Here is a 20,420-nt window from a genome sequence, read left to right on the forward strand (position 1 = left end):
TGATTTGGTAGACAACACACCCTTCTATTTGTGTTGCGTTCAAGGCTGTCACAAGTGTCATTGTGTTATCTTTATTTGAATCTCTCCTTTAACACGGTAAAACACATAAATTACATTAGCAAGACAAACATGACCGAGATGTACACTCAGCCTTCCATAACTTTCTGCCGTACAGTGAGAAATTAGAACGCCAATCTGGATGCTACTCAGCATTTTGGATGGAGATGAAATATGAAAACAAGAAGAATGTTTCTCATATCACCTTGAAGGCTGGCTCCAATCCAAGACACAAACAAGCAAAACTTAAGCAAACTCAGGTTGAACCCAGAGGAAGCCATATGCTCATGCATAAACATTGTCCTAATCTTATATTCTCTTTAGATTCCTAATCTAAGAGATTATCTGGAAATTGCTTGAATAAAACTAGTAATAAATCAACTCAATGGCCAATGGACCATTAAGTCAAGGACAGAAACCATCCCATATACAGTTGTCGGAGGTTTACATACAATTTAGCCAAATACATTTAAACTCAGTTTTTCACAATTACTAACATTTAATCCGAGTACAAATTCCCTGTTTTAGGTCAGTTAGGATCACCACTTTATTTTAAGAATGTGAAATGTCAGAATAATAGTAGAGAGAATGATTTATTTCAGCTTTTATTTCGTTCATCACATTCCCAGTGGGTCAGAAGTTTACACACACTCAATTAGTATTTGGTAGCATTGCCTTTAAATTCTTTAACTTGGGTCAAACGTTTCGGGTAGCCTTCCACAAGCTTCCCACAATAAACTGGGTGAATTTTGGCCCATTCCTTCTGACAGAGCTGGTGTAACTGAGTCAGGTTTGTAGGCCTCCTTGCTCGCACGCGCTTTTTCAGTTCTGCCCACAAATTTTCCATACGATTGAGGTCAGGGCTTTGTGATGGCCGCTCCAATACCTTGACTTTGTTGTCCTTAAGCCATTTTGCCACATCTTTGGAAGTATGCTTGGTGTCATTGTCCATTTTTCAAGACCCATTTGCGACCAAGCTTTAACTTCCTGACTGATGTCTTGAGATGTTGCTTCAATATATCCACATCATTTTTCTTCCTCGTGATGCCATCTATTTTGTGAAGTGCACCAGTCCCCCCTGCAGCAAAGCACCCCCACAAAATGATTCTACCACCCCCGTGCTTCACGGTTGGAATGGTGTTCTTCGGCTTGCAAGCCTCCCCCTTTTTCCTCCAAACATAACGATGGTGTCACGTTCTGACCTTAGTTCCTTTGTTATGTCTTTATTTTAGTTTGGTCAGGGCGTGAGTTGGGGTGGGCATTCTATGTTGTTTCTCTATGTTTTGTTCTGTTGTTAGATTTCTATGTATTGGGCCTGGTATGGTTCTCAATCAGAGGCAGGTGTCAGTCGTTGTCTCTGATTGGGAGCCATATTTAGGTAGCCTGTTTCTCATTGTGTGTTGTGGGTGATTGTTTCCTGTTGTAGTGTTTGTTTCACATTTCAGGACTGTTTCGGTTTTCGGTATTATTCACTTTGTTATTTTGTATTTTTCAGTGTTCAGTTTTAATAAATTAAAATGGACACTTACCACGCTGCGTATTGGTCCGATCCTTGCTACTCCTCAGACGAAGAGGACGAGAACCGTTACAGATGGTCATTATGGCCAAAGTTCTATTTTTATTTCATCAGACCAGAGGACATTTCTCCAAAAAGTACGATCTTTGTCCCCATGTGCAGTTGCAAACCGGAATCTGAATTTTTATGGCGGTTTGGAGTAATGGCTTCTTCCTTGCTGAGCAGCCTTTCAGGTTCTGTCGATATAGGACGCATTTTACTGTGGATATAGATACTTTTGTACCTGTTTCCTCAAGCATCTTCACAAGGTCCTTTGCTGTTGTTCTGGGATTGATTTGCACTTTTCGCACCAAAGTAAATTAATCTCTAGGAGACAGAACGCGTCTCCTTCCTGAGTGGAATGATGGCTGTGTGGTCCCATGGTGTTTATACTTGCATACTATTGTTTGTACAGATGAACGTGGTACCTTTAGGCATTTGGAAATTGCTCCCAAGGATGAACCAGACTTGTGAAGGTCTACAATTTATTTTCTGAGGTCTTGGCTGATTTCTTTTGATTTTCCCATGATTTCAAGCAAAGAGGCACTGAGTTTGGAGGTAGGCCTTGAAATACAGGCCTTGAAATACATCCACATGATGTCAATTAGCCTATCAGAAGCTTCTAAAGCCATGACATCATTTTCTGGAATTTTCCAAGCTGTTTAAAGGCACAGTCAACTTAGTGTATGTGAACTTCTGACCCACTGGAATTGTGATACAGTGAATTATAAGTGAAATAATGTGTCTGTAAACAATGTTGGAAAAATTACTTGTGTCATGCCTTTGAAATATGATGCCATCACCAATAGCATCATATTTGATGAGTTGCCATAAATCACTCACCTTAAAGAGTGATTCCTTTTACTAGAAGAGGCCCTGTATGGTACTTGAAATGAGACCCTGAGATATGGTTCATGAGTGAGATAAACTGTATGTCCTCTGTTGAGAATGTGTCTAATGAGATAGTCTGTATAATGGTAGAGTGTCCAGTGAAGCAGCACCATAGAGTTAGGACTTAGAACACTAGAATGCATTTGTGTTAATTAGCTAGCAAGACAGTTTTAGAGGAATGATTCCATTTTTCAAATTAAAGGAGAAGTTTGCATCACCTATGCCTCTACTGCAATTCATTCCAAATAAACTGGTTTTGGGTTTCTCACTGACTAAGATGGCTACCATTTTCACCCCATTATGGAACTTTGAGGGTTTATGACATAACCCTCTAGTAATTTAATAGGATCTCTATGAGAAGCACTTACGTCTGACGTCTCTGAAGTAGATGGTCTGTCTGTTGGGGTTGAGGAGCTGGATGACTGAGTCATCATTGTTCTTCACCCTGCAGCTGATGGTCGCCATCTCCCCCTCGATCACTGACACATTATCAGTCCCCAGGTTCTGACCTTCAACTGGACAGACAGATGGACAAGAGGAGGTGTGAAACCCATGAAAGGTCTAGAATTACTGCCATTCTGCTTTTATTTAATAGTGTTTATTTATTTATTATTGTCTAGTGTTGATTATTTTTGGATTGAGACACACAAAAACACGTAACAGCATAGGTACCATAACAGACCACGACATTGAACACCATAATACTACATCACACCCACAGAGATGTGAACACAGCCTGACCGCTATAGACGTATGTTGGCTGTACTTGCAGTCACATTCCTAATCCTCCTAATACAATAGAAGGGCCCAGTGCACTGGTTGGCGTTATTGATCTCTCAGCTCAGAGTGGGTCCTGTGACTCTCTGCCAGATGGGTTGTAAGCACTACCTCTCACACACACAGAGGAAAATGGAGGGAGAGAGAGAGAGAAAGAGAGAGAGGTAGGGGGAGGGAGAGAGAAAGAGAGAGAGAGGGAAAGAAAGGAGACAGGGAAGGATGGAGAGAGCCAGATGAAGAGAGTGGAAGAGAGGGAAGGTGGAAGAGAGAGAGGGAAGCCGAGAGAGAGATAGAGAGAGAGAGAAAGAGAGAGAGAGAGAGAGAGAGAGAGAGACAGACAGACAGAGCTGAATTATAGCTCTCCATCTGAGTCTGAGCACAGGGCTTTAGTCTCCATCTCTTAGGAATCACAGCCTTGTCAGCCACTCAGTCAGCCACTGACTGAGTATATCCACACCTGTGCCTGCCTACATGGTCATTATTTTCACAGAACTCTGCCCTCTTCATTAAAGCCTGAAACCAAGCATCCATTTGGTTTTGACAAAGAAAAAAGGTTTGTTTTCAGCCTTCCAGGTGAGGGAGGGGGTAAATCAAAAGTCACCTTGTGCTATATTTATCCGGCAGGAGCCAAAAGGCATAAAAAGAAGAATGGAGAATGCTTTTAAACGCCTTGGATTAGCACCAGGAGAGGAACAAGACTCCCAGCAATAGCCCGAAGAAACATCCATAGCACATTTGCATGCCTGAGTTGTCAGACACCTCCAAACCAGGCTGACATTTACAAAGTGGAAAAAAAGCACCTGCCTTTTCAGATAGTGATAATGGGAATAGACAGCCAAACTAACAGGATTCAAATGAGCTGAGAGAATGCAGCGAGCAGCAAGAAATGAACCTCCTGTGGAGAAATACACCTCAGACCTGTCTGTAGCAATGAACTTTCCATTTCATTCGACAACACAGATATTGGTTCATCAAGTGATGACTGAAAATGGACATTGATATTGAGCAGAGCAGAGTACAGTACATTCTGTACTAAATAGGTAGCATCTTGAGGTATTTGAGTGTTATCTTATCGTAAGGAAAGACTTGCTTTAATTGAAGTGTGCTGTTTTTAAACTGTCTTAATTGAGTATCTGTGATGTTTGAGGAATCCATCTGTTTTATCATTAGAAAAGCCTCTGTTTTCAACTACCTCTGAAGTGTGAATGTATAGTGGACTACTAGAGCATAGCAAAATACTTGGTTGATAATTAACTCCTTATAACACAATAAAATGAATGTTTATTAAGTGTGCTCCAATGTTGGAATATGGAAGTGTGTAATTAATTTGAGTGTGTCTGACTGAAACCTGAAAGGCAGCTCTGACATATTTATAGTAAGTAGGCCTACCCCAGCAGAGGAGCCCACAGTATGTTTTGAAGTCTGTTTTGATTTCAGTTTTGTTAAAGTAATATAGCTGGCAGTCAAAACAGCAACATGAAGGAGCCTCAAAGCTAGGTTATTCTGGAACATGACTTCTAGTGAAAATATCCATAAGGTTTCAGCAGGCCTTAGCAGGGTTGGGTCCTCTCCAATATCCCTGGCTCATCTCCAATTCAAAACACACATAAATAACGGAGCTGTGATTAGCAATCCCATCAAAGGGAAAACAGGCCACTTTACGGAACATGGAGGGGTTTTTGCAATTCTAATAAACATTTTCAATTGCCTCAGCATCCTGGTCATGATTGGGTACAAATGAGGAGAGGCAGTCATTAATTCCTGGTGGCGGGAGAGGGAGAGAGAGGTGGGCTGAGACAAGGCAGGGCGCAGATGACTGGTTGATAAATTCACACTCCTTCCAGCAGCTGTCTTGGAGTGCGACGCTCCAGTATTGCCACACATGGCCGCCCTCCTGTTCTTCCATCAGAACACACTGAATGACACAGTCAAAGATAATTAATTACAGGGCCTTCAAAGGTCTGTGAACTCAACGCTGGGATGTTACATCAGCGGTCTGACATGGGCCCCATCAACAAGCAGCTCATAATGCAAGACACAGAGAAGAAACACTGACGCTAACTTTTAGAAGTTGGGAGAAATTAAGTTCCTCTCTTCATTCCTTCCCAGATGTTAAGAAAAGGCACCTTTTGATTCAAATTCCTTTTTTCTTTGAACTTCTCTCTCTCTCTCTTTAAATTTTTTCATCAAAAGACATGAAAGGGGCAGTGGAAAGCAGGACAGCGCCAGGCCCCTGATTCCTCTCCACTGAGTCACCGATGCCTGTCCTTTTCAAAGAGGAACCAGCTATCCAGCCGGAGCTACTTATCTGACAGGCCGGTCGGACCAAGCTATCTTTCCAGCCAGAGATAGCTAGGTGCGGCCGGCCAGATAGCTAGGTTAAGTTCACAGACCTTTGAAGGCCCTGCAATTAGCTATCTGGCTGGCCGGAACTACCTAGATATCTGGCCGGCTGGACCTAGCTATCTGGCCAGTCGGCCGACCAGACCTATCTGGCCGAACCTACAAAATATATACAAAAGTATGTGGACACCCCTTCAAATGAGTGGATTTGGCTATTTCAGCCACCCCCGCTGCTAACAGGTTTATAAAATCGACCACACCGCCATGCAATCTCCATAGACAAACATTGGCAGTATAATGGACTTACTGAAAAGCTCATTGACTTTCAACGTGGCACCGTCATAGGATGCCACCTTTCCAACAAGACAGTTCGTTAAATTTCTGCCCCGCTAGAGCTGCCCCGGTCAACTGTAAGTGCTGTTATTGTGAAGTGGAAACGTCTAGGAGCAACAATGACTCAGCCACGAAGTGACAGGCCACACAAACTCACTGAATAGGACAACCGAGTGCTGAAGCGTGTAGCGCATAAAAATCTTCTGCCCTCAGTTGCAACACTACTGAGTTCCAAACTGTCTTTGGCAGCAACTTCAGCACAAGAACTGTTCATCGGGAGATTCATGAAATGGGTTTCCATGACCAACCAGCTGCACACAAGCCTAAGATCACCATGCACAATGCCAAACGTCGGCTGGAGTGGTGTAAAGCTCGCCCCCATTGGACTCTAGAGCAGTGGAAACGCGTTCTCTGGAGTGATGAATCACACTTCACCATCTGGCAGTCCGACAGACTGATCTGGGTTTGGGGGATGCTAGGAGAACGCTATCTGCCACAATGCATAGTGCCAACTGTAAAGTTTGGTGGAGGAGGAATAATGGTCTGGGGCTGTTTTTCATGGTTCGGGCTAGGACCCTTAGTTCCAGTGAAGGGAAATCTTAATTCTACAGCATACAATGACATTCCAGATGATTCTGTGCTTCCAACTTGTGGCAACAGTTTGGGGGAAGACTCTTTCCTGTTCCAGCATGACAATGTCCCCGTGCACAAAGCGAGGTCCATAAAGAAATGGTGTGTCGAGATCGATGTGGAAGAACTTGACTGGCCTGCACAGGGCCCTGACCTCAACCCCATCGAACACCTTTGGGATGAATTGTAATGCTGACTGCAAGACCCCGCAGCAATGTTTCAACATCTTGTGGAAAGCCTTCCCAGAAGAGTGGAGGCTTTTTAGCAGCTACGGTGGGACCAATTCCATAAATTCCCGTGATTTAGGAATGAGATGTACAACGAGCAAGTGTCCACATACACTACATTACCAAAAGTATCTGGCCGGCCGGACCTAGCTATCTAGCCGACCGGATCTATCTTACCGCATTAAGAATGACTGAACATGGCTCTCTTTCTCACGCTCCTATTCTCTGCCCCTTGAGATACATACATGTCCAGCTCATTCATTAAGCCCTGCTCTCTAAGAAGGGAAGCTCTTTCAAGGACATCTGTGAGTAAAAAGCCATAATATCATTGGACATTATTAGACCTTCACTGTTTCAAGGCTTCTCTGCATCGTAGCAGGATTTCTAACGTTTTAGGCCTTCTAATGTAATCTCTTTTATCTCTGAAAACAATCTCTCACTCAAGTTTCATCATGTTTCTGATGTGATGTCAGATGTCTGATGCTGCTTTGACAAGGCTTTATCTGAATAGAGATGTACAGAGAAAAGCATCTCTCCTGTACTCTATTATCTTATGCAGATTGTGCTATGTTCACTGCAGATCAATGTTGGGGACTGCTCAATCTCATGTTCCACTGTACTGGCAGGTTAGAGGCTCTTTGTGCTTGATGTGTCTTCCTAAGTGTGATAGAGAGACAAGGGGAGCTTCTAGCCTATAGTAGTGTTAGACATGGGCTTTCACAATACAGAATGTTCACCTTCGGTTTAGTGTAGGCTACCATAGTCACTTTGTACATACAAGTCATGTGTCAACCAATAGAAAACTACATATAGGCAACAATATAATGCACATATGGCAAACATAATGACAGTAGCCAATAACAACAGGGAATGTAGAATGTACTCTGCCACCATCTGACATAGTCTTATTTGAAACGGTCTCTATTCACACGACTGTAGCTGTGCTATACAAATACAATCAAATTGGCAGTAGATTGAAATATGATTGTAGACATTGCACAGCACATGAACAGATAACTCAATGCTTTACACAAATCAATAAAGAGCAGGGTGAGCAAATGCATCAGACATCGTCAGACGAACATTAGAGGAAAATTAAAAGTACCTGACAAGGTCTCAGCGGCTCCTGTTGCAGCAGTAGAGAAGGAAAGAAGGAAGACAGAACAATTGTAAGCAAAGGCCCATATTCACGATAAGACAGACACATTGTAAGCAGAGGCCCATATTCACGATAAGACAGACACATTGTAAGCAGAGGCTCATATTCATGATAAGACAGACACATTGTAAGCAGAGGCCCATATTCATGATAAGACAGACACATTGTAAGCAGAGGCTCATATTCATGATAAGACAGACACATTGTAAGCAGAGGCTCATATTCATGATAAGACAGACACATTGTAAGCAGAGGCTCATATTCATGATAAGACAGACACATTGTAAGCAGAGGCTCATATTCATGATAAGACAGACACATTGTAAGCAGAGGCTCATATTCATGATAAGACAGACACATTGTAAGCAGAGGCCCATATTCATGATAAGACAGACACATTGTAAGCAGAGGCTCATATTCATGATAAGACAGACACATTGTAAGCAGAGGCTCATATTCATGATAAGACAGACACATTGTAAGCAGAGGCCCATATTCATGATAAGACAGACACATTGTAAGCAGAGGCCCATATTCACGATAAGACAGACACATTGTAAGCAGAGGCTCATATTCACGATAAGACAGACACATTGTAAGCAGAGGCCCATATTCATGATAAGACAGACACATTGTAAGCAGAGGCCCATATTCATGATAAGACAGACACATTGTAAGCAGAGGCCCATATTCATTTATAATTCACACAGAAGGTAACTCTGTCAAAACTCATCTCATTTTGGATGAGTCATAATCCATTGGTTTTAGTGCTTCCTCTCTTATATTTTAGAGGCTGGCATAAATCCCAAAAGTGTGTTGACCGAAAATTCCAATACCGAAGATTCCAATATACTTTCCTGAAAGTGATTGAGTATTTGAGAGTGTATAGCTTTACAACACCGTATCTTTTATAACCACTGTAAAGTTTCAGTCAATTTGGGGGCTATTAATATGGAGCAGCTCGGGGGTAGATAGTTAGCTATCTGTGGACTTTGTTTTTCCCAGCCTCTCTCTGTTTGAGATTCCTGCCAGCCCAGGGCTGGAGCAGCCTCTGCCTAGTGAAGGTCCCCTGAGAGCCCTGGGGCACACCAGAATTTGCCCGCTTGGAACAGTGGCCAGTCGCCCGAGACTGGCATCTCACACCAGCTGGTCATGGGAGACTGTCATTTTCCCTACGGCACCACCCTGGGCATCCTGGACTCACAGCACCGCTCTAAGTGGTAAGCCTATTACGCAGGCTAACATCTAATTGGACCACCTCGTGAAGAGCAAGCAGGCACACACTAGTCTTCTTGCCTGAGTTATCATCTTTGACCTAACCTGAATGGAAGGCATTTCCTTGTTATGCTTTCTCAGCCTTGTATGAATCCTCACAGGAGACAAATCACAAACCAGCACATAATAATATAGGTACATCTCAGATTATAAATCATATAGAAAGTCTGTATTTCTGTTATAGTATGAGGAGTAAGGATGTAATATATATCAATTTTCTCAGCCTAGTTCAAAACTGTATTAATAGGGCAAAGTGTACAGCCACAGATAAGACTTATAAATAGCCGCCTGCGCCCCCTGCTACCGAACCTACCCTCCCCTGTACCTGGAGCACATTAGGCAGGAGTTATGAGGTGCCAGCCAGGCTGTGATTAGATGTCATGGCTGTCGCTCTGCTTAGACAGCACTGATAGACAGATTTCAGGGGAAATGCGTGTGATGCTATTCCCTGCAAGTGGCGGCCTCCACCGCAATCTGTCAATCATAGAGGATGAGGCCAGACAGGCCCACCGTCCTCCAAATAAAGCCTGTCCTTGTCTGGGTCTGCTCTCCTACTCTCCTAACCCATATTCCTTAAACTTCTGGTATTTTATTGTACTTCGACAGAATCTGCAAATGTCTGATATGCCAGTGTATGAATAAGAATGACAGTCAACGAGTGTTCTTTGTAGTGTATTACCTGACAGATAGTAGAATCTACAAACTATCTGATCATTAGATAATATGTTCATGCTTTTAGACAATACTAGCAGTGTACAGCGGACTGTCATCTGGGTGAATCCACAGAGCTGCAGTACACTCTGTGAGCCAGACTGATATCTCTGCAGACGGTCTCTCTCTGTGAATGTGGAGGAGAGCGACCTCTCTTTCCAGGCTGCTGGGTAATAGCAGTTGGGGAAAGGTAACATACCCTCTCTATGCTGGCATGGTGTCATTAAATGTATGGGCCTCCTTTGAGGAAACATTTTTCCTTCTTATTTCCGGCCACGTTATCCGTGTGTGTGTTCACACCGCATGTGTGGCGACAGCAGGAGGAGGATGCTGGGGTGCTGTGCGGCCCAGGCAGTCTCCTCTCCTCTAGCGTGTGTGTGTGTGCGTGAGTGAGTGTGTGTCCCACTGTGCTTTCATTTAATTAAAAGGTTGGGTGGAGGGATGCAGACCTTTTTCTTAAAAGAAATTTGATGGAAAAGCCTGTACCTGCTGAGTAGACCCAAGGAACACAGATTGGCTGCTGTGGTCATCATTTTCCAAACAGCAAGCCATCAGATGGTTTAAGACCTTTTCTCAGAAGTCTGAACACTGTCCAGATACCTTCTGTGACCTCTAGGATTGGTGTCCTAGCCAGTGTCTAACCACAACAACTGCTCACACGCTCCTGTGTTTACTTCTAGGGGTGGACGTTCTACAAATAAACAGCTAGAAACAATTGAAATACTGTACATTAAATCTGGGATTTGAAAGTCATTACTGTAGTAATCACTCACACTCCTGCTGAGTTCATTTCATCTTTGTCTCAGCCTCAAGTCAAATACCATAATATACACTGAGTGTACAAAACATTATGGACACCTGCTCTTTCTATGACATAGACTGACCAGGTAAATCCAGGTGAAATCTATGATCCCTTATTGATGTAATTTATTAAATCCACTGGAATCAGTGTAGATGAAGGGGAGGAGACAGGTTAAAAATATTTTTAACCCATGAGACAATTGAGACATGGATTGTGTATGTGTGCCATTCAGAGGGTGAATGGGCAAGACAAAATATTTAGGTGCTTTTGAACAGGTTATGGTAGCAGGTGCCAGGCGCACCGGTTTGTGTCAAGAACTGCAACGCTGCAGTTTCCCGTGTGTATCAAGACTGGTCCACCATCCAAAGGACATACAGCCAACTTGATACAACTGCGGGAAGCATTGGAGTCAACATGGGCCAGCATCCCTGTGGAACGCTTTCGACACCTTATAGAGTCCATGCCCTGATGAATTGAGGCTGTTCTGAGGGCAAAAGGGGGGGTGCAACTCAATATGAGGAAGGTGTTCTTAATGTTTTGTACACTCAGTGTAGTCCACTGTGCAAACACTGGACAAAATGTGACACGCCAGCTATCTGTATAGTTGCCTGCAGCAGAGCGCTTTAGAGGGAGGTGTCAAGAGCAGCTACAGCTCAACAGAGAGAGCTGCTCTGTACTCCCACCGTTTTGTCAGATATGGCTTAATGCAGGTATCTGATTGCCTGTGGAATATCTGTGAAAACACTTACCTATCGCACCACAGGGAATGCTCAGGCTAATTCCTCTCCATGGCAGACAGTAACATGTTAATCAAGTGGGCTTACCAGGAACACATCTACAGGCTGTTCCATCATACTGTAGTCAAAGGGGATTATGTATGTATCCCCACATAAACAGTTTCCTGATGGCCAGAGGAGGTTTAACTGCACCTTATTCATGGAACATACAAAAAGACACTGGAGCTCAGCCGTGACAACCTCTCACTGGATATGCCTGATTTCATGCTCTGAATATTAATATGGGCCTTTAGCAACCCCTGAGCACAAGCACATAAGCACACACACACACACACACACACACACACACACACACACACACACACACACACACACACACACACACACACACACACACACACACACACACACACACACACACACACACACACACGTATGCATGCACACACACACTCACACACATGTATGCACGCACGCACGTACACACACACACACACACACACACACACACACACACACACACACACACACACACACACACACACACACACACACACATGCCAGCAGATGTGTGCACACACACACACACACACACACACACACACACACAGTTGAAGCCTGGCACAGAGATAACTAACTAACAATTCACAGATAACTAACTAACAATTCAGAGGGATTGAACAGTATTCTCCCATGGTGAGTTCACAGTGTGAGTTTCTGGTATTCAAGGTCTAGTTGGTAAGGAGGCTGAAGTATGTGAGGATCTGAATATTGTATCATGTTTGTCTGAAAACAATACATGTTAATAAGCTCTTCAATCAGAACTTCAAGTCCTCTCTGTAACACAAAAGTAATGTTTTCATTCTGAGAGCAGAAATAACAGAAAATATAGAAGCTGAAAGAGAACTCTGCCATTGCCTGTCTCAGGTTGTGGTTGTGTTAGAGATACACGCCTCTGACTGGATGCCTAGCAGCCCCGCCAACTGCCATCTCTCACTCTAAAACATGTCACATATACAAAGCTTTCTCTGCAAGTTGTACATGCCTGTACTGTATATCTGTACAGAATACTGGGCTCCTTTATTAATAAAAAATGAACGAAGAAACCAACAAATCAACAAACTATCGCTATGTCACCATGACACTTGAAAGTCACTCTGGTGTTTGACACAGCAAAATATAAATTACCACATAACACCATTTCCCCCCCAAGAAAACAATCCAACAAGAAGAAGGAACCGAAGCCATTATCCAACTACAGTGACACCTCAGCCTTCCACAGTCATCCAAAATAGATTTAAAGGGGTTCAAAGGTCTTGAAAAAACAACCAATATCAGTATAAGCATGATTCTGCATTGTGTTATGCTAGCACGAATGGTTGGCACGAATGGTTGGCACAAATAGTTGGCACGAATGGTTGGGTAAGCACTGACTTCAAGGCTGCCGTTACAATACGCAATGTATGCATCCACACACCACATGGCTTTATAGAGAAACAGATCATAGTGAATGCTTAACCCCCCGGCTGTGAGACACACCACATCTTATTCACCATGTCTGTTCAGCTAAAGCCCTGTCTTCCATCTTGCTCCAGAGGGAGCGATCACACAGAGCCCTGCTTCTTTTCAACCCGGTCTCAGGTGGAGGCGAGGCGGCAGCAGGAGCGTTAGTGGTAATGCCGCTGGAGAGCACACAAAGTTCTGACTCAATGCTCGCCTCTGATTGCATTGTACTCACATGCAGCTTTTTTAAAATCAAAGCTTAGAAAGAGTCTTATACGGGTGTAATCACTGCCTCTTACTATTTTTTTTTTTTTTTAAATCTTCGGGGAGGACACATCTTTTTTTTTTTACAGCTTTTCTGCTACATATACATACATTTTACATACACATTTGACATACATGGTACTTTTATATACAGCAATCACATACAGTAACAATAATACATTACCGAACATAAACTCTTTAATCCCACCCCTCAGTCACTCCCAGCCCATCCCACCTATCACCATAGAACACCCTCGTTTGGTTTCCATGTGCCATATATTTTTCAATTGTGCTGTAATGTTTTACATACATTTTGAAATGTTATTTTCTTTTAGTTATGGGGACATTGTTCCCCTTTATCTAATATGGTGCAATGCAAGGGGCATACAAGCGCTGTGCTGATGCCTGACGGGACAGATTGGGATGTGTGTGTATGTGTATGTGTGTGTGTGCTTGCGTGCATGTGTCTGTGTGTGTATGCATGTGAGTGTATGTACATGCACGCGTGCATATGCTTGTGTGGGTTCATGTGTGTACATGCATGTGTTTGTGATTGTGTGTCGGGGGGTAATTAGGACATCAGTAGAAGCCTCTGACAGGCCAGTCATCTCCACAGCCTGTCCAGCAAGGAGACAGGGGTCAGAGGGGGTAAGAGGGGCTGGAGAGGGGTAAGGAGGCAGATGCTGCACCACCACTCACTGTCTGGAATCTCTCACAGAATATTAAACCACTGGGACCTCAGGCAAGACACTCCCTCGCCTCAATTATGGAAAACACAAAGCTATCTCACAGGGTATTACTATTTGATAACTCAACAAATGTGCATTGTGATGGAGTATGGCTATGAGCCGTGAGATTTGAGTTTTGAGACAACGTGACAAAATGTGTTATCTAACTGTTATCTAAAAATTCCCTCGTTATGACATAATGACAAATCCAGTTAGCTGTTGTGAGCTTAACCACTGAGCATGCTATGAAATTGAGGATCTGTATTACAAAGAGACAGATACAGTACATTAAATACAATCTCCATAGGTGGGCATTTCTGGTGACCTTGGTTATGGCATATCATTAATTCTATGTATGGATGATTATTTATCCCCACAATAACATGTCTGCTGCTCCCCCCCCCCCCCCCCCTCCCTCTCTATCTGTGTTGCACCTGTGCCCATTCTGTCTGTGCCCGGCCCCGGTGCTCATACTCTCATAATCACATCCATCAGCCCACAGCTCTAACTGCATCCAGGACCGCTAAATACATCCATTTGTTTGCAGGTGTCATTTATTTTTGTGTGCCTCAATCAGACACCTGTCACACACACCTGCTGTCTGTGTGTGTAGAGCTAAAGAAAATAAAAAAGAGGAGAGAAGGCCTTTTGTTTCTTCTGCGAGTTTATAATGAGCACACTGTTTCCAATCTTCTTCCTCCATTTTTCAATTTCCTATGCCTTTTTCACAGTCAAATCACAGCTATCAATCAGGTGTGTGTGTGTGTGTGAAGGAGGTAAACTGAGGCCGTGTACCTTGATGGAACCATCTCCAACCCCAGCTCCATTAGTCAGAGATTGGAGGGAAATATGTGTGTGTGTGGCTGCCAATGTAAGGCTGTCTCCCTGCCCGGCTCCAAATGATTCACAATGTACACCGTTGAATTTGCCCTCTCTATTTGAGTAAATTTATCTATTCTGCACACTGTTCTTTTACAGTGGTACCGACAGGAAAAGCCACATATTTGTTTAACCATTTATTAGAAAAGATTACAATACATGCAATACGATACTCTTGGCGTCAGGCTCTGCTCCTTTGGGATAGCTCACTGCCAGAGCATGCATAATGATAAGATAACTATAGTAACAGACAGTGAGCAAGATATGTTATACCGATCCCCCTGACCGAAACCAAATCACAGTCCAAACAGGTGGAGGCTGGGGTGGGTGGTGGGGAAGCAGAAAACAGACATACATGGCAAGTAACGCATGTTACAGCAATAACATGTCACCAAGAACACCAGCGCATAGCGGGCATGTGGCAGCCATCAGGGAATGAAGGTGCAACACCTGGTTGACTAAATACACCGCAATATTAAGGTAGAGTGAATCTAATTGGTGCAATATCAGCTGATGCAATACTCAAGTTTCCTGTCTGGTGTTGCTGTAACTACTGATAACACATTATAACACAGTATAACATATTATACAATGTATGTATACAGATATAGGATCTTAATTTGAGACAGTTTGCTACATCAGGAAAATAATCCTGCAGCAACAGCAAATGTGAAGTATTATGTGGATTATAATTAATGGACATTTTTGTAGGGGTTGATACATTTTTCTTGAGGTAAAAATCAAGACTGAAATTTCAGCGGAAATTACAAACTTCAGAAACCTTTTTAAATCTCAAATACACTACACCTTTTACATGCCTTTCATTGCAGGAAAGTTCTCCTGCAACAGGGTGATCTAATTAAGATCCTACACCTGTATAGCTAGGCATACAGATAAAAACGTATGTCTTGTGTCGTTAACCCAATGACCAACGCAAATACACTACAGTGAATAAAATAACTGGTTCACGTAATGGTAGATATCAAGTCAAACACCTACATGTTCATACCATAGGCACATTGCAATCTAACACAAAAGCGATAGCATGTGGCAGCAAACGCATAGTGTCAGCAGTGAAAAGAGGAAGACAATTCTGACTGACAGCACTCCAACGTAGAATAAAAAAATCTTAACATAATGTGGCATGTACAGTATATGTATGGGAAAGACTGCTAGTGGGGACTAACTCCAGGATTATGCAGATACTGCAATGTGCACCAGTGTTTTACAGAGTGTATCGATTGAAACAAAGATCTATTTGAAGTGACTGCGCCAAATGGCAACTATAGTAAATTCACAATGGCAGGCTAATATAGGACTTCACAGCCTGACATTTCCTCCCCTCCACACAGAGCGGTATCTAACTGTGTGCCAATGGCCATATGATTTACTCTGGACCCACATGAATATTTCATATTAGCGCTTAGCTGGCTCGTGGCATCAAGAAAATGTATTATTTTTAGTGAGCTTTGTAGAGACACCCTAGAAATCCCTCAGACCTTTGATGAATGGTCGAACAGTTTATGTTGTATTAAAAGGGCAAAACAAATGACTATCAATCATCTTATGTTGACAGCAGCTATACACTTAACCCCTCCCATTTATGAAATTCCCTTTCTGGGGTTTTCTGCTGGATCAGCTGCCAAAGCAAATCAAATCAAAGCCTGCGCTCTGCAGAACAGGTCAGCTTCGATTTCACTATTAGACAAACCTACTCTGAAAGAGAAAGCTAAATATTGGTTAGTATAAAATATGGGTTACCAAAGAGGGTGATGTCAGTTGAAAGTAAATACTGGCATTATTGTAATGCATTAACTTTCAATAGACACAATAGTATGCTCTAACCTGGAGTTGAACCCTCTAGTTCAGTTAGGAAACACATCTTAAGTAACCAACTGTTGTAAGAGCATACTAATGGTTTCAGATAAAAGGAGGAAATATAATCCAACTATGAACACGGTGTGATTTAAAATAAATGAAACATAGAATTAAGAATTCAATTACTTTTTTAGGATTTCTGCCTGAGCCAAAAAGTAAATTGCAGCGATGACATCTGAGTGTGCATAAAGGTAGCGTTGCCAATGAATGATTACATTTGCTCATCATGCTCCCACTACTACCTGCATTGAGTTGGTTTCATTTGATTGGCTGGGTAATTACCTGAACGCTGGTTAATTGCTTGTTAATTTGCCGCTGATGGCGAGCACATCCAGCTAACGACAAGTCTGCCAATCAGCAGTTTACACATGATGCACATGGGGACTTGCTCAGAGAGTATGCATACACATGGACACATGCATGTGCTACGCACATACTACAGCCCTGCAGTTAAAATCTTCTCCATAATTAAATATAATAACAAATAACTATACACAACCCACAAGGCCAAATTCACTTCATAACAACATAGCAACGATCTAAAATTAGATTTGGCCAATCTTCAGCAAGACAGAAGATTATCAACTACTGAATCATCCCCATATGATAAACAGTAACTGCTATGCCTAGTGGTTAGAGCGTTGAGCCAGTAACTGAAAGGTTGCTAGATCGAATCCCCGAGCTGACAAGGTAAAAATCTGTCGTTCTGCCCCTGAACAAGGCAGTGTTCCTAGGCTGTCATTGTAAATACAAATTTGTTCTTAACTGACTTGCCTAGTTAAATAAAGGTCAAATACATTTTTTGTTTTTAAATATGCTAAGCAAAGCAGGAGCTCTTCCATATGGATGTCCATTGGAAAACAGCAGACACATGATTGAGGTAGAGAGAACACTGAGTGGCTTGGCTTTCAAGTTAGAGAGATAGGCTGCATGCTCACAGACTGGCAGGGAGGGAAAGAAAGCGACACATAGAGAGAGACATAGAAAGAGATGCATGGGACTGACTATAACTGCTCACTCCCCCACCAGATTGATATTTTATGGTGTACGATGTGGTTCAGATGACATGGAGAGGTTGAGATGGAGTGAGAGACAGTGTGCAGGCGGGAAGAGTTCAGTGATTTATTGTGTGGGTGCATGTCTGGCATGTGGGTAAGTTTAGGTGTGTTTGTATGTGTGTTTGTGTGTGTACGTGTGTGATGAGTTAGCGCTAGGTGCAGTCATACTGAGCCCATTAAAAAGTGAAGGCACAGGGGGACAGATGCACCCCAACATGAGGCACAGGAAACAGACTCTTTGAGCATTACCTGCCTGCCAGTCTGCCCTCCACAGGGACCGCCCATTACCACTGTTGATGTGCTGCTCTGACAGGCCATACACACACACACACACACACACACACACACACACACACACACACACACACACACACACACACACACACACACACACACACACACACACACACACACACACACACACACACACACACACACACACACACACACACACATCACTCAAGCTAGTGTTGTCGTCAGTTAAACCTGTCCCCCAAAGACACATATAGAATAGCCATATTGCAATGGGGTTGAGATGAATGCATTTACAGGTATTGATTGCTTTGGTGGATATACTGTATGTAAGCTACTCCATTTTGTTCTCTGTTTAGAGGGCGCTATACCTGGTACACAGCCAGTATAGAAGCACTTCTCACTTATCTTCTCAGCTATAGGGTGACATGGGGTAACTGGAAAAAATGTCACTCACAGATTACTATGTGAGTCTCATTAGCTGACATCAGTTTTTTATTTTTTTATTTCACCTTTATTTAACCAGGTAGGCCAGTTGAGAACAAGTTCTCATTTATAACTGCAACCTGGCCAAGATCAAGCAAAGCAGTGTGACACAAACAACACAGAATTACACATGGAATAAACAAACGTACAGTCAATAACACAATATAAAAGTATATATACAGTGTGTGCAAATTAAGTAAGATTAGGGAGGTAAGGCAATAAATAGGCCATAGTGGCAAAATAATTACAATTTAGCAATTAAACACTGGAGTGATAGATGTGCAGAAGATGAATGTGCAAGTAGAGATACTGGGGTGCAAAGAAGAAAAAAGTTAATAAAAACAATATGGGGATGAGGTAGTTGGGTGGGCTATTTACAGATGGGCTATGTACAGGTGCAATGGTCTGTGAGCTGCTCTGACAGCTGATGCTTAAAGTTAGTGAGGGAGATATGAGCTTCAGTGATTTTTGCAGTTCATTCCAGTCATTGGCAGCAGAGAATTGGAAGGAAAGGCAGCCTTTCCTTCCAAAGGAGGAATTGGCTTTGGGGGTGACCAGTGAAATATACCTGCTGGAGCACGTGCTACGGGTGGGTGCTGCTATGGTGACCAGTAAGCTGAGATAAGGCTGGGCTTTACCTAGCAAAGACTTATAGATGACCTGGAGCCGGTGGGTTTGGCTACGAATATGAAGTGAGGGCATGCAGGTCGCAGTGGTGGGTGGTATATGGGGCTTTGGTGACAAAACAGATGGCACTGTGATAGACTGCATCCAATTTGCTGAGTAGAGTGTTGGAGGCTATTTTGTAAATGACATCGCCGAAGTCGAGGATCGGTAGGATAGTCAATTTTACGAGGGTATGTTTGGCAGCATGAGTGAAGGATGCTTTGTTGCGAAATAGGAAGCTGATTCTAGGTTTAATTTTGGATTGGAGATGCTTAATGTGAGTCTGGAAGGAGAGTTTACATTCTAACCAGACACCTAGGTATTTGTAGTTGTCCACATATTCTAAGTCAGAACCGTCCAGAGTAGTGATGCTAGACGGGCAGGTGGGTGCGGGCAGCGATCGGTTGAAGTGCATGCATTTAGTTTTACTTGCATTTACGAGCAGTTGGAGGCCACGGAAGGAGTTTGTATGGCATTGAAGCTCGTCTGGAGGTTAACACAGTGTCCAAAGAAGTGCCAGAAGAATACAAAATGGTGTCTTCTGCGTAGAAGTGGATCAGAGAATCACCAGCAGCAAGAGCAACATCATTGATGTATACAGAGAAAAGAGTCGGCCCGAGAATTTAACCCTGTGGCACCCCCATATAGACGGCCAGAGGTCCCGACAACAGGCCCTCCGATTTGGCACACTGAACTCTGTCTGAGAAGTAGTTAGTGAACCAGGTGAGGCAGTCATTTGAGAAACCAAGGCTGTCGATAAGAATGCAGTGATTGACAGAGTCGAAAGCATTGGCCAGGTCGATGAATACAGCTGCACAGTATTGTATTTTATCGATGGCGGTTATGATATCGTTTAGGACCTTGAGCGTGGGTGAGGTGCACCCATGACCAGCTAGGAAACCAGATTGCATAGCGGAGAAGGTACAGTAGGATTCGAAATGGCTGATGTTCTGTTTGTTAACTTGGCTTTCGAAGACCTTAGGAAGGTAGGATAGATATATGTCTGTAACAGTTTGGGTCTAGGGTGTCTCCCCCTTTGAAGAGGGGGATGACCATAGCAGCTTTCCAATCTTTGGGGATCTCAGATGATACGAAAGAGTGGTTGAACAGGCTAGTAATAGGGGTTGCAACAATTGCGGTGGATCATTTTAGAAAGAGAGTGTCCAGATTATCTAGCCCGGCTGATATATAGGTGTCCAGATTTTGCAG

General features: G+C 43.1%; 1 protein-coding gene across 1 annotated transcript in view; it reads right to left on the bottom strand.

Annotated features, from left to right (window-relative positions):
- Positions 1–20,420, bottom strand: part of LOC120018753 (cell adhesion molecule 1-like) — a 152,697-nt gene that overhangs the window by 39,123 nt on the left and 93,154 nt on the right. Inside the window, exon 2 of the mRNA XM_038961958.1 lies at positions 2,872–3,018. Within this exon, the coding sequence (XP_038817886.1) occupies positions 2,872–3,018 (147 nt within the window). The remainder of the gene's footprint in view (positions 1–2,871; positions 3,019–20,420) is intronic.

The sequence above is a fragment of the Salvelinus namaycush genome, chromosome 23, assembly GCF_016432855.1.
Source record: "Salvelinus namaycush isolate Seneca chromosome 23, SaNama_1.0, whole genome shotgun sequence".
Lineage (NCBI taxonomy): Eukaryota > Metazoa > Chordata > Actinopteri > Salmoniformes > Salmonidae > Salvelinus > Salvelinus namaycush.